Source organism: Mesoplodon mirus (genome assembly GCF_964341445.2).
Source record: "Mesoplodon mirus genome assembly, chromosome: 4".
In the NCBI taxonomy this organism is placed as follows: Eukaryota; Metazoa; Chordata; class Mammalia; order Artiodactyla; family Ziphiidae; genus Mesoplodon; species Mesoplodon mirus.
In genome coordinates, this window is record NC_138979.1 from 97,020,904 (window position 1) to 97,041,173 (window position 20,270).

Consider the following 20,270-nt stretch of genomic DNA (forward strand, 5'->3'; position numbering starts at 1 on the left):
TGGTTGCCCACTGTTAAAGAGAAACTTTTCTTCTGAATCAACTTAGAAATGCCCTTATTTAATTTTAAAATTCCCCAGGAGATTATATTTAGATGTTATCAGTTCTGCTTGCCTTAGGGTAACTAGGAATGGACTTTTTTTTTTTTTGGCTGTGTTGGGCCTTGGTTGCTGCGCGCGGACTTTCTCTAGTTGCGGTGAGCGGGGGCTATTCTTTGTTGCGGTGCATGGGCTTCTGATTGTGGTGGCTTCTCTTGTTGCGGAGCATGGGTTCTAGGCACGCAGGCTTCAGTAGTTGTGGCACACAGGCTCAGTAGTTGTGGCTCATGGGCTCTAGAGCACAGGCTCAGTAGTTGTGGCGCATGGGCTTAGTTGCTCCGCGGCATGTGGGATCTTCCTGGACCAGGGCTCGAACCCATGTCCCCTGCACTGGCAGGCGGATTCTTAACCCCTGCTCCACCAGGGAAGCCCCTAGGAATGGACTTTTAAAATATAGGTGCTCTCTCCATCTGCTGCAGGCGAAGGAGTCTACTTAGTGGGGAGAGAGCATAGAAGGTGAGGATCTGGGCCAGAGTGATAGGGTTTGCTCCCTTCACAGCCCTGCTTTGGCTTGGACAGGAAACCTGGAGAGAGAGATCTTGCTTTTGGAAGGAGAAGCAGAACACACAACTTACTTTAGAAGATTCCATCTTTGTAAACATTAAGGACTCAGAGGATTGAAATTCCCTGGTTGCAAAGACCCCAAGTGGGAATGAATGACCAAATCCAAATTTTCAGGCTTTTGAACCTGGAGCAGAAGGAGTTTTCATCAGTGTAGATATTTGGATATAAAAAACCTGTTCAATTTAATCAACCAAAATTTATTTTGAGGGACTACTGTGTACCAGACAGTACTCTAGGTGTTGGAGAGAGAGCAATCCTGCTCTCTGCTACTAACCTTCTAGTGGGGGAGACAGACTATGAACAAACAAATACTGACTGTTGTCAGCAGTAAGTGCTCTGAAGAAAAGCAAATACAAGAAGACAAAGAATGGTGGAGAGCAGGAGAGTGTCAGCAGCCCTGTGCTCTTGGAGGGGAAGTTTCAAAGGTGCTGTAAGATCATCTAAGAAAAGGCAGTGTTAACAGACTCTCAGACATAGAAAATAAACTTTATGGTTCCCAAAGGGGAAAGGGTAGGGGTAGGGAGAAATTGGGAGTATGGGAGTCATAGATACACACCACTATATATAAAGTAGATAAACAATAAGGATTTACTGTTTAGCATAGGGAACTATATTCAGTATGTTGCAATAACCTGTAATGGAAAGGAATCTGAAGCTGTACACCTGAAACGAACACAATATTGTAAATCAACTATAGTTCAATTAAAAAAAGAAAAAAAGAGGGCTTCCCTGGTGGCGCAGTGGTTGAGAGTGCGCCTGCCGATGCACAGGACACGGGTTCGTGCCCCGGTCCGGGAAGATCCCACATGCCGCGGAGCAGCTGGGCCCGTGAGCCATGGCCGCTGAGCCTGCGCGTCCGGAGCCTGTGCTCCGCAATGGGAGAGGCCACAACAGTGAGAGGCCCGCGTACCGAAAAATAAATAAATAAATAAAAATTTTAAAAAAAGAGGAAGAAAAGGCAGTGTTTGCTAAGACCGCTTGTGCCTCTTCCCTTGAGGCCTGTCTCACTGATCTCCCCCCTGAACTCGCTCCCCAGTGTTGCTCCCATTCCAGAGGCAGAGTCCCCCTCCCCAGTGTCCATCTGCCCAGGTTTGCATAGATTGGTGCTTCCCCTAAATGGGGACGGACTTTCCACTCCCTTCTCACACATGCAACTTCCGACTCACACCTGGCACGAGGAGGGCTTTGACCAGCTTCACTTCCGTATTATTTTAACTGGAAATATACCTCTTTAAGAAGGAACACATTACAGATGGACCAGTTAGGATGCAGGTTATTTTGAGACTTCCTGAACATTATTTCTTGGCTACTTCATTCAAATAAATTGTTTATTGCCCTGTAAGAGGTGCTGGGGATAATGATGACTAAGACTCGCTGCCTGCCCTTGAGAAGCCCACAGTCCAGCAGCAGACAGGCATAGACATTTAAACAGATAAACTGCAGCACCACTGGGTGAGTACAACCTTGTGGTGTGACCAAGATGTTCTGGGAGCCCAGAGGAAGAGCAATGAACTGCCTCAAGAGTGCTGAAGATTTCAAACAACTATCATCATTTCTGAAGCCTCATTCCTAGATTGATTATTCATCCATTCACAGGTATTTCTATTGATATATAACTACATTCCATACAATTCACCCATATAAAGTGTACAATTCAATGGCTTTTACTATATGCACAGAGTTGTGCAACCATCACCAATATTAGAACATCTTTATCAACCACCAAAGCAACCCTGTAACCTGAAGCACTCATATCACATCCCCCCAAACCTTCCAACCCTCCTTTCTAGTTCTATAGATTTGTTTATTCCAGACATTTCATATAAATGGAATCACACAATATGTGGTCTTTTGTGACTGTCTTCTTTCACTTAGAAAAGTATTTTCAGGGTTCATCCATGTTGTACCATTTATCAGTAATTCATTCCTTTTTATTGTCAAACACTATTCCATTGCACGATATACCACTTTTTATTGATCCATTCATCAGTTGATGGATATTCAGGTGTTTCTACTTTTTGGCCATTATGACTAATGCTGCTATGAACATTTGACTGCAATGTTTGTGTGAACATGTGTTTTCACTTTTTTTTTTTTTGGCGGTACGCGGGCCTCTCACTGTTGTGGCCTCTGCCATTGTGGAGCACAGGCTCCGGACGCGCAGGCTCAGCGGCCATGGCTCACGGGCCCAGCCACTCCGCGACATGTGGGATCTTCCCAGACTGGGGCACAAACCCTTGTCCCCTGCATCGGCAGGCGGACTCTCAACCACTGCGCCACCAGGGAAGCCCCCTGGCGGTTTTAATATGCAGTTAGAGTTAAGAACCAATGGTACAGAGTGATGGGAGAAGGGGCATTGTTTAAAGAAAAGATGGGGGGGTGGGGAAAGGAAGCAGTAAAGGAGACAGAGAAGGAAGAGTCAGAGGATAAAGATGGGGAACCAGAGAATACTCTCAAGAAAACCAAGGAGAGATGCTCCAAGGAAAGAGAAGGAGGTGGCTAGAGGTCAGCAATGGCAGTTTCTCTGGATAGGTGAATTGGAGACCAGAATAGGTCACAGTGGACGAGGAGATCATTGGTTTGCTCAGGGAGTTTCAATAGAGTCTTGAGACCAGAAACTGCTGTAGTTGGTTGAAGCATGAATGGAAAATAAAGAAGTGGAGACAGTGTCTCAATGTTGTGAAGAGAATGTCCTCTCCCCATTCCCCCCCACTTTTTTTTTTTAATGGGAAAGACTAAATGTTATTTAGAGGTGGCAGAACAATTCTGCAGTGTCTTCAGGCCACATTGGTGGCCTCTACCATTGTTGAACATTTATTGCATGAAGGTCAGACCCTTGTCATATCATATTTGATATACTGTTCTTCAGTGTTCTGATTGTTTCAAAGTGTCATTCCTTCCCATCTTATTAAGTACAGGGCCAATGCCTTTAACCTTCTCTTGAACAATATTTCTCCATTCTCCTAGCACAGGGACAGGCACATTCTAAGGAAGGGAATATGCCATTGAAAAAAAGGGATTTAACCCTACTTAGTAATTTATAAATTGTGATCCCAAGAGGTTAAGTGGTAGGCCTTATTTAATTTTTAAACTCTAAAATAATACCATCTACTTATTTTCAAACATAAGCAATACAAAAATGTAAAGTAAAAAGTAAAAGCCTGCCTCTCTCCCATTCCCAGAGGTAACCACTGTTAACTGTGTCTTATGTATCCTGCAGACATTTTTTTCTGAGGATATAAGAATATATATCCTTTTTCTTTAGGTCTTTTGAAGTCATCATTCTGTAAGAGTCAGGTGAAAATTTCCCATAAGTTAGCTCTCATTCCTTTTCTCTGAAAACTGCAGTAATTTATTCTCTGGAATGCAAAACCCAAGATACACAGGCCATGAATAGGCTGTTCATCTGTCCCTGGAAGCAAGTGGCTGAAGCTCAGACAGTACAAAAATATTATGACTGCCTTGGGGCACGAAGGGAGTGCGTGAGCCGGGAGCTAGGTGAGCCGTCTGTCAGGTGCTGAATGGGAAGGTTGTCTGAGTGTTGCCACGTTCTCACCATTCCTGGATGCCTCTAATAAAGGTCTTCAGTGTCCTCTCCTCATCACAGCGTCAGGAACTAGGGAGTGTCTTCTGCCTCATGTGCCACCTCCTGCAGGCCCCTGAAGAGCTTGGATTCATGCCTGCTCTTACCATGTGGCCCCCCAGGCTCGTTACCTTCTTACACACCTGGGAAGACCAAAGGAAGAGTCAGTGGGAGCAGCTGGATGACTTTTTCTTTTTGCTTTTCCTGTTCCACAAGGCTCACACAAAGGTTCCCAGAAATGGGCTGTGGCCTCCAGAATAAGCCCTGATTCAGTCTCACTGAATACATGAAACCGAGCCAGGCACTTCCCTTTAATAGGCCTTAATTTCTTCATCTATTTAATGGAATTAACAATGACTAACCTCATAGAAAGAAAAGATAAATCATCTCTTTCATAGTTGGCCTATCCTCATGGGGCTGGGTTTCTTGAGAACAGAGAGCACGTCTTATGCAGTTCTACATTTAATAAATGAATGGGGGGTACTATCATCCCTAGTTTATACTGAAATCAACAAACTAAACTCCTCGTCCCTCAGGCCTGGACATTCAGCCACTTTCCGCTTGGGCAGTCATCAGGTACCTGAATAAAGATGCAGACAGATTCTTTTCCTGCACTGCCCTCTCCCTGCTTCCTCACAGCGATGGTTTCGGAGTGGAATGGACTGAGTGGGTCAAAGGGAAGACCAGCTGCATCGGGGCTTCAGGGTCATTGTGGAAAACATCAGGCATTGCTCTTCTCCCTTCACGTTGCCCAGAGTGGCTTCTTCCTCACGTGCCGGGGGGGAGGTCGACGGGGAATGTGCTCATTGTCACGATCACCTCAGGCTAGGATTCATGTTTATCACAGGGAGGGTGACAGAAGGTGTGCCACTGCTGACAGACAGACAAGCGTGTGAAGTAAAACAGGTTTCAAGGAAGGGGAGGGGATTGGAAGCAGTGCCTGGGGCTGCCTTAGAAGGAAGGACATGAGGTGGTTATCGCCATGAAGCGTGATTAAGAACAAAACCTTGGAAGATTCCCCTCCTCCCTGTCTTCCTCTCCCGCTCTCTACTAGAAACCCCTCTCCGCATTGTTAACCAGAATCCCACCATGGCTGCTTCACTTCACTGGGCTGAGGACTGCACCATCTGACACCCTCCCTCACGTGGCTGTTGAGCTTCATCAGCCTTGGAGCATTTCTGTCCCAGCTGACATTTTTCTGCCTCTTTCTCCCCGTCCTGTTCAGATCCGCAGCCTACTCTCCTCCCTGTTGGAGTCCCCACCGTCCACTTTATCGCTCAGGGCTCTCCCCTCAACCACACCCCCCCAGCCCTGGAACACCTGGGGAGTTGGGCCCATTCTCCCCACCTTCTCCTTGAGTCTCTTTCTGAGTCCTCAGTTCTGTACTCCTCACTCATCCCCCAGGATGGGGAGAACGGTCAGACCTTCACCTCCCTCTGCTCATTTTAAAGCTCATGTTGGAGCTGAACAGTAGGAGCTTTCTCCACTCTTTCATCCAGTATTTGTTGGATGCAAAATCTAGCATTCGCTGTGGCCCAGGCGTTGTCCCAGGTGTTGGAAATACCATGGTGATCATGGTCCTTACTCTTATGGTGCTTATGGCCAAGGGAATGAAGACAGGTAATAAACAAGCAAATTGACAAGTAAACCTGATAGTGGCATGAAATGACAAATGAGGGACTGTGATGAAGGTGACAGGAGGGGGCCTCTGAGGCAGTGACATTTGAATTAAAACCTGAAGGACAAAAAGGAATTAGTCCTGCAGTGCAGTGGGGGAAGAGCTAGGCAGAGCTGGCAATGGAACAGCAAGTGCAAAGGCCTTGTATTTGTAAAGTGTTGGGTGTATTTGAGGAATAGAAGGAAAGCCAATGTGGCAGCAAAGTGCACAGGGGCAGAGTGACACAGATGGAGTTGGAGGGGTAAACAGGGGTCAGAAAACACAGCGTTTAAGTGTTTATGGCAACAAGTTTGCTCTGATAATAAATACCAGAGGTTTTAAGCAATCGGGGGACATGGCCTGATATTCATTTTTTAAAAATCACTCTGGCTGAGTGTGAAAACTGGAGGTGCTTCGTCACATTTCAAAAACTGTACCTGGATAGGCTGTATCACCTGGTCTTAAATTGAAAATTTACAGCTGAAGGGAAAGATGACACCACCTCTGCACTAACAAGGCTTCCTGGGGGGATTGGAGGTATAGCCTAGACCTGTTCCCCAAACTGTGTGGGGAGTCTATTCTTTCCAGGTTGAGGGATGCAGGAAATAGGGGAGCAGGTGCTAAGCTCTGGAATGGGAGGAGACACGGAAAGGCAGGAAAAGCCAGAGCAGCCAGTGAGGATAGGAAAACTTTCTTTTCAGTCCACTCTCAACATGGAGCTTGGACCCTTGCAATCTCCTTTCATGACAGTTTTTTTTTGTTTTTGTTTTTGTTTTTTTTTTGTTTTTTTGCAGTACACGGGCCTCTCACTGTTGTGGCCTCTCCCGTTGCAGAGCACAGGCTCCGGACGCGCAGGCTCAATGGCCATGGCTCACAGGCCCAGCTGCTCTGCGGCATGTGGGATCTTCCCGGACCGGGGCACGAACCCGTGTCCCCTGTATCGGCAGGCGGACTCTCAGCCACTGCGCCACCAGGGAAGCCCTCATGACAGTTTTGAGATGGGCTTAATACCGTGCTACATCTAGCTTTCCTTTCCTACTATGTCTAATGGTTTATTGAACAGAAATCTCTAGACATCACTTACTTCCTTGAGGTACTCAAGACTTGGGATGTTAAATGTGATTGGGGCAGAATAAAATATTTAAAAAAATTTTTTGTCAATACTAGACCCCGCAGGAGGAATGTGATGAACAGGAATCTGGCTGAGAATGGCCAGGTAATTGTCCTGGCCAGCACGCTCTACCCTGCACGAGGCTCTAGGCAACACTTGGTGCACCGACCTCCTCTTAGGATGTGAAATCTGTAGAATTCGCTGAGAAATACTCCAAGAAGTATCTGAGGAGGCACGCCCAGCTCCTGCCATCTTTCCGCAAGCAGAGGGAGGCTGCAAGGCTTCCAGAGGAAAGCTAAACAGGAAGCAGATCTTTTCCAAGGAGCCTACAGATCACTTTCAATCAGACCACTTGGCTCTCATAACATTTCCGAGCTCATTCTCAGAGAAACACTCTCCCTCGTCACCTGAGGCCCTGCTAAGAGGATTACTCCCACTGCCTCACCTGGCAAAGCTACACAGAAGACTACTAAGTCCCTACACTTAATGCCTCTGCACGATTCCAGAATCCAATTTTCAACTATCAGCTTGTTATTTCCTGGATACCCCACCAGTGTCTTTCAGTCAGTGGGTCCTAAACCAACTCATCTTCCCCTCTCCTGGCTTTCCTGTTTCTGTTAATGGAATCACTGTTCCCTCTGTTACCCTGGCTGGAAACATCTGAGTCATTCTTGACTCATCCTTCTCTCTTATTCTCTAGATCAAATCAACTGCCGAATGGTGTAGTCTCTATTTCCGTGATGTCACTTGAATCTGTCCCCTTCTTCCTACTGCCACCATCCCTCCTCAGTGTGAGCTGTCATTACTTCCCTCTCAACAGGAGCATCCTCACTTTTTCTTCGCCATGAACCCACCTTCATACTGCTGCTGACATAAAGCTCCTCAAACACAGACGATCCCATCACTCTCTTTCCAGCAGCCTGATGGCTCCCGCTGCTGCCACATTAAATATAAACCATCTTTTAGCTTTATAAGTCTCAATGCCTTTTCCAGTACTCCATGTTCAAGCTAAATGTACTCACTCCTGGTGTAGGATATGACTTTTTTTCCCCTTGAACCCTCTGAATAAATAAATGATCTTGCAAAAAGAAAATAAGATCTTCCTATATTACTGTCCTGTATGATCTGCACTTATATGCTTATTTTATCTCCCTAGAAGATTTGATATTCCTGTATTACCTTTAGTTTTGCTTCCTCTGATCTCTGAGCACATGAATGTATCAGGCACTGCTCTTAGAACACCTGTAGGAAATAATTTTACTCTCACAACAATTCTGATTGTATCCCCATGTTACTGTGACAAACCTGAGATGCAGAGAAGTTGAGTAACTTGCTGGGGTTCCGTAACTAACAACTGGCAGAGCCAGGATACAGATTCACATAGTCTGGCCCCAGAGCCCAAGCTCTTAACCTCTGAGCTCACATTTGTCAGGGATGACAGCTGTATTCCTGATATCATATTTTGGATTCAGCTGATGTTTTATAACTGAACTGCAGTTGAAGGCACGTGGCCATTAATGGTCAGAAATATCAATGGTAGGCTGAGTGTGCAAATGTAATTTGATATCAGGAGCTGATTTACGGTGTTTCCCAGGAAATCACTCTGAAGCTAAGAGCTATCTTTGTGCTATTTTTTCCTACTTGTTCTTTTTTTTCTTTTCTTATTCCAGTACATGGGCTGTATTGAGGTGCTGCAATCAATGAGGTCACTGGATTTTGGAATGAGAACCCAAGTTACAAGGTAAGAGAACAAAAATGGGACAGACTTTGAGGACTATAGTCTAAAGTCACAAGAGTTTCTCCCCACAGGAATTTCATGCAAGGCTTCAAAGGCATCATGGGTTTTTATTCATAAGCCTGGGAGGTACACCAAAGCCCAGTGACCTTCGACGAGTAGCTTTGCCTCATCACGTGAAAGATTTCTCAGTTGTGTGGCGGAGCATCTGCATTTCATATGAGAACTGACAAGATGATATAGTCGGAGAAATAGCTGGTTTCCCAGATACTAAATGTATTTAAAATAATGTCTAGAAATAGGACATTACAGAATCTCAGACCTGTCGAAGAAGTAGCCGAAAATAAGAACAGGGAAAAACTTTCCACATCAGCAAGCCCAAGCTCTCCCCATTTATGGCATCCCTGACACAAGAAACTCTTACTCCTTGTCTGGGTCTCCTTCCTCCATGTAAGGTGAGCTGGATGAAAGAGTTGAACCTGGGGACCTTACCCAGGGTGGCCCCCAGCAGCTTAGGGAAAGAGCCAGAATCATTATTACACAGAGCACAAGTCAGAAGCAGAAACACAAGGCATGGTTCTTTAAGGCCAGGTTCAAAGCAAGGATGGAAAGGGGAATAATTGAGTGCTGAGACTGGTAACTGGGAAAATTGTGAGGTGAGGGGGATGAGGTGAGAGGACTGGATTTATAGGAATGATTCAGGATGAAGACTTGGGCATCTGCGGTGTGTGGTGCCAGTATGTGTCTCAGGGGCAAGATGCAGTGCCTGTCTGCATCCGTGGTTGCAGGCCACCGTTTCCACAGGTGAATGTTCTCATTATGAAGAGAGGATAACTTTTCCTAATGCTCATCTTATGGAAGTCCGAGGCCTTGAAAAATTGTCCTCTTGACCAAAAGGTTTGGGGAAAGGAATCATACACTCTTTAGGAGAGTCACAGTTTACAATGATGTGCAGTATTAAAGACCCTGAGAAGTCCTGTGCTATAGTTTAAAAAGCGCTAGCTTCATCTTGAGATTTTCTAAATTTATTTGGCCCCAGAATTCTTTTTTTATGTAACATAAATGAACATTCCATGTATCTCTGGGGTTCCATGAAATGATCTTTAAGAAATGCTATTGTGGACTCTTGTTTACAATGCATTCAAATCTGTCTTTCCAAATTTCTCACCAATCCTTGGTATTCCCCAGGAGTTAAACAGATGAAATCTAATTCTTTTTTTTTTTTTCCTGTATTCTTGGTGCCTATATCAGTCCTTGGCACCCAGAAGAGGCTCAATGGATATTTATGGAGTAAATGCATGACTCTACCTGACTACTTTCCAGGATTTGGAAATGGCTACATCTTCCCTCCCTTTTAAGCCTTCTCTTTCACATTCTCAGGCCCTTCAACTATCCTTTAAGCGAGAGGGTTTCTAGATTACTTCCTACTCTCTTAGCCCTAATTTGGACACATTTCAGGTTTTATTTCATTCTGATGATGCTTAATCTGGAGAAAGCCCTTCCTCCAATCCTGAGCTGGTTACAGGTGGGAGGAAGAGGGTCACTACCCCAGGTGACTGGAGTGGGGATACAGCAGAAAGGAATGCCACTGTCCATACTTGAGGATGACTGATTTTCTGTTCATTCCCTCATCCATGCATTTTGACTTATTCTCCTTCACTTGAATATTTATGGAGTGCTCATTAAGTGCCTGAAACTCTTCAAGAATAAAGGATGAAGATGCCTCTGACCTCAGAGAACTTACATTCTACCTGGGGAAACAGACTATGGCAAGGAAACAAATAAAGAGACAATATACTTTCAGGTAGTAATAAGTGCCATTACTATAATAATAAAGCAGGGTAAGAGTATAGAGATGTAGTAGGTGGGCCTTTAAATTTTATTTTATTATATAGTTATAAATATACTGTATATTTACTTAGAACATTTAGAAAATACAGATAAATATGAAAAAGAAAATCACTCATAATCTCACCTGGAAATAATGTCTACTAACAGTTTGTGCTTTAGAATAACCTTCTGATCTTTTCTTCCTTACATGTGCTTACAGTGATTTTTGTAGAAAATCTGAAAAATATTTGCTACTGTTTCTCCCATGTTGGGCATTTTCCTGTTGCTAAATATTCAGAAGAATTTTTAATTGTGGTAAAATACGTATAACAGAAACTTTACCATTTTAACCATTTTAAGTGTCCAGTTCAGTGGCATTAAGTTTATTTCATCTTGTTGTGCAAACACCACCACCATCCCTGTCCAGAACTTCTTCATCTTTTTGAATTGAAACTTAGTATATTAAATAATAACTTCTTATTCCCTTCTCCCCCAGCCCCTGGCAACCACCATTCTACTTTCTGTCTCTATGAATATGACTACTGTAGGAACCTCATATAAGTAGGGTTATATAGTGTTTGTTTTTTATGTGACTAATTTATTTCATTTAGCATAATGTCTTCAAGGTTTATCACTAGGTCAAACAATATAAATATTTTGAAGGCTTTAGATCTGTTTTGCTAGATTGTTCTGCAGAAGAACCATATACTAGTTGATATCCTCCCTCTCATCCATGTGTCTATTTTTTGTTACTATCTGTTTTTATTTTTTATTTTATTTTTTTAATTTCTATTTTATATTGGAGTATAGTTGATTTACAATGTTGTGTTAGTTTCAGGAGTACAGCAAAGTGATTTAGTTATACATATACATGTATCTATTCTTTTTCAGATTCTTTTCTCATATAGGTTATTACAGAGTATTGAGTAGAGTTCCCTGTGCTATATGGTAGGTCCTTGTTGATTATTTATTTTATATATAGTAGTGTGTATATGTTAATCCTAACTTCCTAATTTCTATTTTTAAAACATCTTTATGAATTTGTCAATCTGTATTTTCCTACTGTTTAGTAAATGGTAAAAGACTATTTCTTTCCCTGCCATGAAGATTCGGTTCATGACTAATGTACAGATCCAAGGGAAGGTGTCTGGCATAGTACCTGGATATTATTCCTTGTAGATGTGTCTGTATGAGATTCAGGCATGGCAAACTGTGCTCTGGGCAGATTTGTGGAAGCTTGAGGGTGGCTCACTTTCCATAAACCTCTAATTCCCACCCTACTTCGCAAATATTTACTCTTCTTCCTTCTCTTAATTTTTCCTTCTTTATCTCCTTCTCCTTTCTTTTCTCAACTTACATATATATTCACATTCAGCCACTATTCAAGTTGCTCTATTACCAATTACCTTAGATGTTATCAATATATAACTGTTGAATCAGGTTTCAAATAGTTTACAATTTGAATTTCACATATTCACAAAGTTTCATTTAACTCATAATCCTACTTAACCCAAGAAAAAAATTCAATGGACCAGTTAGAATTCTATAAGAAAGAACTTTATTTTGTGTGACCACAGGTATCTCCTGACATTTACCATCAAGCAGAAGATTAATCAGGTGTGACTGCTGATAAACAAGTGAAGCTAATTGCCACTACACATACAAACAGGTGTATTCAGGCTGATGTCCTACCTATGTTCATTGATCTTATCATCTCTCTACTAGTTAGTACATTGTTCCAGTTAATAGAGAGACAGCAACATGAAGTTCCTGGTAATAAAGGAGGAGGCATGGTTAAGATACAACAGTTGGGTCAGTGTTTGAAACAGAGGAGAAAGATGGGGCCAAATTCTTCTCATTATGAGGGACCTTTCTGCCAATTGTTTGAGGGCTGAATCCATAGGACCTCTAGAAAACAGAGAATACTCAGAGCAGAGAAAAAGAAAAGGACAAGGAGGCCATGTACTTTGTCGGCAGTTCCCTGGATTACACCCTTTCCAAAGCTCTCATCATACTTCTTTGACTCCAGATTTATCCACTAATTCTCACCCAGGCATTTATCCACTTGACTGATTTAGGACCACATCTTCATTTTTAGTAATCTAGTGTTCATGCGAAAGGGCAAAGGAGGAGGTTTTTCCTGATAGAAAAGAGAAACAAGATGATTAAGAAGACAAAGGCCCACAGTGATGGTTGTCTTCAGAATGTCTGGAAAACAATATCAGAAGGAAATAAGAGAAGGGGAAAATGAAAATCATACTAAGGATGACATAGTCATTCCTCTCTCCTATAAAAATGTTCTCTACATGATTTTTATTTTTTAATTTTTGGGGGGGAGTGGGAACTCAAAACTTCTACTAAGATTATCTCTGTTAAAAACTCTCATTCTACTAACGAGGAGATGAAATTTAGATTTAGTAACTTGCCCAAGGTCACACAGCTAATAGATATGAAGATGGAACTTCAGGTTAAGGCTCTAGGATTAAGAAATTTTGCTCTTTGGCACTATTTTACTATGTCATGATGGTTAAATAATACTTTAATTTATTATTGTAGAGAACTGCATTAATAAGTTTTAAAATATGGAATAATCATTGAATTCCTGCTGTAAACCCTTCTTAATTGTCATGTCATCATAGGTAGCAGTTACATACAACTTGTTAATATTTTATCTCAAATTTTTGCATCCTTATTTTAAGTGAGTTTTCTTTTTTGAACTATACTTACGAAATTTTGGTTTCAGGAATAGGTTAGCCTCATAAGAATGATTGCAGAACCTTTCCATATTTTCTGTGCTCTGCCACAATTTGAACAATGTTGGAATTATCTGCTACTATAAAAGTCTTTGGAACTAGCCCAAACAACTCTCTGAGCTTGTTAGATTTTTACCTCCATTGTCAAATCTTCTTTTTTATTAGACTTTTCAAATTTTTTTATCCATCTTTTCAAATTTTTTTATCCTTTGGTAAGATAATTTTGGGGTGATTTTACCCCAAAAGTTGGGCATTTTATCTTGATTTTTCAAATTTGTCACATAATGTTGGCCATAGTATTCTCATCTAATTTTCACATAGCCTCTATCTATGTGATTATGCTCTCTTCAACATTTCTGATTTGTTTGTGTGATCTTTTAAAATTAGATTTGCCAGAGGTTTATTTTATTGCTCTTTTGAAAGAACCAGGTTTAGTTTTTATTATTCAAATCTACTTGGTCTTTGGTTTTCTAATTCATTTATTTCCTCTTTGTCTTCAGTATATCTTTCCTCCTTTTTAAGTTTATTTTACGCTGTTCTTTCTTTAATTTCTTGATTATTCTTTCATAATTTCTTTATTTTTATTTTTGTCTTCGAGTTTTATTGAGATATAATTGATATACAGCACTGTATAAGTTTAAGGTGTACAGCATAATGATCTGACTTACATATATCATGAAATGATCACAATAAATTTACTGGGCATTCATCATCTCATATAGATACAAAATTAAAGAAATATAAAAAAATGTTTTTCTTATGATGAGAACTCAGGATTTGCTCTCTTAATAACTTCCATATATAACACTCAGCAGTGTTAATTATATTTATCACGTTGTACATCACATCTCTAATACTTATCTTATAACTGGAAGTTTGTACCTTTGACTCCCTTCCGCTAATTCCCCTCCCTCCACCTTCAGCCTCTCGTATCCAAAAATCTGACCTTTTTAATGAGTTTGTTTGTTTGTTTTTGCAGTGTAATTGACCTACAACATTATGTTAATTTATGGTATACAACATAGTGGTTCGATATTTCTATACATTTCAAATTGATCACCATGATAAATCTAATTACCATTCATCATGATTTTTAAAACAAAGATAAAGAAAACAAAAAACTCATTTGATCTGAAACACACACACACACACACAAGAAATCATGTCACTAAAACCTAAAGCCCACTCCCTCCCTTGCATAAGCATCCACATCATGCAAAGAAGAAAAAAAATCTTCCCTTTCCCACTAAGGATGCCTCTTTGTGTCTTGGTGGGAAACTACCTCCGATACTGAAGGAGGAATAAATTATACGTCAGGGTAAATGCAATAAGTGGAGCTGGTGGGACAGGGCTTGGTTTTCAACCCTGAAGAACAGAACTTCATAGGAAACGTGGAGGGAACATTTAGTTCATCACCACAGGACATAATTTACCCCAAGGGCAGGGCACATTGCTGGTGGGAGGAACCTCCAGATCATTGTCTTACCACACTGTCCTCTTCCTGTGTTTATTGCCTTACATTTGTAACTCATCCATGGTAGTAAAATCAGCCAGGCTAAGCGCAAAGCACCCAGCACAGGATCTGTCCATGCCAGGCTCCAGGACAGCTGGGAAGCAGCAATTCTTGGTGAGTTATTAGCCTCATTCCTGTGACGGCCACCCCTTTGGGGGTGGGGGTCTGTGAAGGAAATGGGGTGTGGTTAGAGAATGAGTGGTGAGTGCTTCCTTTTGGGGTCCTGGCTTCAGATTCATTTTCTCTAACTGATCATAAGGGATCTGCCCCATTCCATTCCATGGTGGGGAGAAAACCCTGAGTAGTGGTTTTTGGAACTGCTCCTGTAGACAGTAAGCAGGCTGTTTGGGTGATTGGTAGTAGGTAAAGCAGCAAGGAAGCATAGATCATAATTCAGAGGATGTTGTAATTGGAGTAGTTTCCTGTTTGGAATGTTATTGCTCCTGAGCCCTGATTCTGCAAATTTAATTCACTGTATTGAAATTTTGATTCTTTGGCTTCAACAGGACATTAAAGGCAGCTCTTCAGAGACAAATGCATAATTCTCTGTGTGTGTCTGTGTGTGTCTGTGTGTGTTAGCAACTATTAAATGCAAAGCAGATCCAAGATGCAGCTGAACATTTACCTAAAGTCCTGTGGATGAGCTTTATAAGAAATGTGAACATCAGGAGGGAAAGTTTTAAGTATTCTGTAGAGGTCAAATATCTGCATGCTAGGTGGCTAAATTAAGATATCAATTTGTTTGAAAATAGGCTGGCATTTATGTAAATTTCCTGAGGAATGTATGAATGAGATTGATTGCAGCTGTGCATGGATAAGTGTATCAGTGTAAAACCTGGAGTAACTGTCCGGCATGTGGTGTGTGGGTTCTGTGTTGACCTGTGAGGAGACCATGCAGTGAAGTGTGGGATTGCAGCTCACATGGCAAGCAAAGTAAAGACAGCAGAGCTGGTATAAAGGGCCGAGTTTATTAACTTGCCAGAGTTCTAGTTCATAGTGGTCATGCTAAAAATTGAAAACGAGCACTTGCTGAGGCAGAATGTACGTGGTTGGATAAAACAAGTTTCATCGTTCGTTGGTCAGGAAGGAATGTAAAGGCCCCAAGAAGGGTCTGGGGTCCCACGGTCAAGGCTTATGACCTTTATCAGCTGGTGAGAACAGTTACAACACATAACAGTCAAATTCTCCTCGGCAGGCACCGGTGTGAGTGGACGTACTTCCTCCCACACACCTGGGGACATCAGGGAGCCCTCATGGAGGTTTTGTGTGGCGTGTGTCTGAATGTGTGGACAGTGACCACCTCTGCTAGCTTCAAGCTATGCTACTCCTGGTTCCTCACAACCTCGTTAGGACTGAGATCTCGCTTCTCAGGTATCTGAGATGAAATAGCCAATTAAATTCCTTTTAGAAGTCTTCAAAGATACAATAATTTTAAAAAATTCCCAAACTGGGACTTCCCTGGTGGCACAGTGGTTAAGAATCTGCCTGCCAATGCAGGGGACATGGGTTTGAGCCCTGGTCCAGGAAGATCCCACATGCTGCGGAGCAGCTAAGCCCGTGCACCACAATTACTGAGCCTGTGCGCCTAGAGCCTGTGCTGCACAGCAAGAGAAGCCACCTCAATGAGAAGCCTGTGCACTGCAATGAAGAGTAGCCCCTGCTCGCCACAACTAGAGAAAGCCCACGTGCAGCAATGAAGACCCAATGCAGCCAAAAATAAATAAATAAATGAATAAATTTATTAAAAAAAAAAAAGTTCCCAAGCAGTTGGGAAGGATTCTGATAGCATGACAGAGTCAAACCCACAGAGAGAGGGTGTGAAAGTCAAGGGCACCTTTTCCTTAGAGTCAATAGCACAATGTCTCTCACATGCAGATGCAGTTACTATTTGAATGAGCACAGGTGAGGCCAAGAAGTACAGTTACTAAGGCAACCCACAGAATGGAAAAAATATTTTAGTCATATATCTGATAAGGAATTAATATTCAAAATATGTAAAGAACTCCTGCAACTCAACAACAGGAAACCAAACAACCCTATTAAAAACTGGGCAAAGGAATTGAATAGACATTTCTCCAAAGAAGACACACAAATGGACAATAAGCACATGAAAAGATGCTTAACACCACTAATCATTAGGGAAATGCAAATAAAAACCACCATGAGATAGTACTTCACACTCATTAGAATGGCTATTATTAAAAAAAAACCAAAAACAACAAAAAACTAGAAAATAAATGTTGTCAAGGTTGTGGAGAAATCGGAACTCTTGTGCATTGCTGGTGGTGATGTAAAATGGTGCAGTTGCTGTAGAAAACAATATGGCAGTTCCTAAAAAATTAAAAATAGTGTTACCATATGATCGAACAATTCCACTTCTGTGTATGTATCTAAAAGAATTGAAAGCATGTATTCAGACAGATATTTGTACACACATGTTCATAGTGACATTATTCACAAACTCAAAAGGTGGAAGCAACCCAAGTATCCACTGATGGATGAATGGATAAACAAAACATGGTATATACATACAATGGAATATTAACCTTAAAAAAGAAAGAAATCCTGCCAGTTGTGACAACACAGATGAACCTGGAGGGCATTATGCTAAATGAAATAAGCCAGACAGAGAAAGATAAATACTACATGTTATCACTTATACGTGGAATCTTTTTTGAAAAAGTCCAGCTCATAGCAACAGAGAGTAGAATGGTGGTTGCCAGGGACTGGAGGGCAGGTGGGGAAATGGAGAGATATTGGTTAAAGGGAACAAACTTTCAGTTATAAGATGATTAAGGTTTGATGATCTAATGTATAACATAGTGACTATAGTTGATAATACTGTATTGAAATTTGCTAAGAGAGTAGATTTTAAGTATTCTCACCAAAAAAAAAAAAAAAGGCAAATGTGTGAGCTGATGCATGCGCTAGTTAACTTGATTTTGGGAATTCTTTCACAATGGACACATCTATCAAATTATCATGTTGTACACTTTAAATATATTATGACTTTATTTGTCAATTATACCTCAGTAAAGCTGAAAAAAAGGAAATTCTGACACATGCTACAACATGGATTAACCTTGTCTTAGTGCATTTGGGCCGCTATAATGAAATACCATAGATTGGGTAGCTTATAAACAACAGATATTTATTTCTTACTGCTCTGGAGTTGTGATATCTGAGATCAAGGTGCCATCATGGTCAGGTGAGGGCCCTTTTCTGGATCACAGACTTATTGTATCCTCACATTGTAGAAGGGGCTAGGGAGCTCTGTGGTACCTCTTTTATAAGAGCACTAATCTCCTTCATGAGGGCCCCACCCTCATAACCTAATTACCTCCCCAAAGCCCCACTTACTAGTACCATCACCTTTGGGGGGTTAGGATTTCAGCACACAAATTTTGGGGAGTCACAAACATTCAGCACAGTGCAGGCCTTGAGGACATTGTGCTAAGTAAATAAATCAGTCACAAAAAGACCAATACTGTATGATTTCATTTATATGAAGTGCCTAGAGTAGTCAGATCCAGAGATAGAAAGCAGAATGGTGGTTGCTAGGGGTTATAAGGGGAGGGAGTTAGTGCTTAATGGGTACAGAGTTTCAGTTTGGGAAGGTGAAAAAGTTCTAGAGATGGATAGTGGTGCTGATTGCACAACAATATGAATGTATCAATACTTAATGCCACTGAACTGTACACTTAAAAATGGTAAAAATGGTAAATTTTATGTATGTATGTTTTACCACAATTTTTTAAAAGTATCAGTTACTAGATGAGTTATATTTTTGAAGTATTCAATGTAGTCTGTTTACCTTGCTGAAAAGGTGCAAAGCCAGTAAGAGCAGGACAACTGAAGCATCAGGGCCTATTGTCTAGCAGGTGCCACAGCTGAGAGTATTAGGGAAGGAGTGCATAGTGGCCTCTTCTAACTTCTTGACCGGGAAGCCCAACCAAAAACCACGCTGGCAGAGAGGGCTGCTGCAGGACAAGAGGCGAGAGTAGTTAACAACAGCTGACATTTGTTTTGCTTGCCCAGGGCTTTTACATTCATGTTCTCTTATGAACCACACAATCACCCTGAGAGGAAGGCACTGTAATTCCCCATTTTGAGCAGGGGGAAGCTGAGGCTCAGATAAGATAAGTGACCATCCCAAGACCACACAGCTCTTTTGCTGGGCTCAAACCCAGGTACTCTTTTTTTTTTTTTTTTTTGTGGTACGCGGGCCTCTCACTGTTGTGGCCTCTCCTGTTGTGGAGCACAGGCTCCGGACGCGCAGGCTCAGCGGCCATGGCTCACGGGCCCAGCCGCTCCACGGCATGTGGGATCTTCCCAGACCGGAGCACGAACCCGTGTCCCCTGCATCGGCAGGTGGACTCTCAACCACTGCACCACCAGGGTAGCCCAAAACCCAGGTACTCTTAAACCAAATCCTGTCCCTACGGCACTTAATGTTTCCTAGTGACATTGCTTTGGTTTGAAGCGAAGTAACTGCTCTTATAACTGTGAATAGACTAAGATGCTGGGAGACAATTCAGGCAGTAAAGGGAAGCCTGAGTCATCTTTATCCACATTTTTTTTTTTTTTTGGCTGCGCTTCTCGGCTTGTGGGATCTTAGTTCCCCAACCAGGGATTGAACCCAGGCCCCCTGAGGTGGAAGCACAGAGTCCTAACCACTGGACCGCCAGAGAATTCCCCTGAGTTGTCTTTAAAATCACTTCTAGGGCTTCCCTGGTGGCGCAGTGGTTGAGAGTCCGCCTGCCGATGCAGGGGACATGGGTTCGTGCCCCGGTCTGGGAAGATCCCACATGCCGCGGAGCGGCTGGGCCCGTGAGCCACGGCCACTGAGCCTGTGCGTCCGGAGCCTGTGCTCCGCAACGGGAGAGGCCACAACAGTGAGAGGCCCGCGTACGGAAAAAAAAAAAAAAATCACTTCTAACTGAGAGAACAGCACGGCTATGATCATTACCATCGCTGATGTCAGGTCTCTGTGGAACATCTAATTCTTAACATTTTTTCACTATTTCTTTCTGATTATAAAAATTAAATGTGGCTTATTGTGGGAATTGGGAAGTAGGGTAAAAGAAAAGAAAAAACAGACAAATCACTGGAGGTAATCAAGAGTAACAGTTTGGTATAAGGTTTTTCCAGTCATATGTTTGGAAAGTAAAGTGAGATTATATATATATATAAATTATATATATATATATATATATATATATATAAATTATATTAATTTGCGATGTGTTTTTATCATTTATTATGCACATTTTCTAGGTCATTAAGTATGACCAGTACTTGCTTTGACCTGAGCTTTAAGGTGGCAGAAATAATTTTAAGTGCATCTACTTGCCATAGGTATATTTATTGAGTCTTCTGGCTTTAAGTAGCAGAAAATGACTCTGCCTAGCTTAAGCCAAAAGGGGGA

At 41.9% G+C, this 20,270-nt stretch overlaps 1 protein-coding gene across 2 annotated transcripts in view; it reads left to right on the forward strand.

Annotated features, from left to right (window-relative positions):
• Window positions 1-20,270, forward strand: part of SHC4 (SHC adaptor protein 4) — a 129,786-nt gene that overhangs the window by 29,066 nt on the left and 80,450 nt on the right. For both annotated transcript variants that reach the window (XM_082617900.1, XM_082617899.1), the window contains exon 2: window positions 8,682-8,752. In XM_082617900.1, the coding sequence (XP_082474026.1) occupies window positions 8,682-8,752 (71 nt within the window). The remainder of the gene's footprint in view (window positions 1-8,681; window positions 8,753-20,270) is intronic.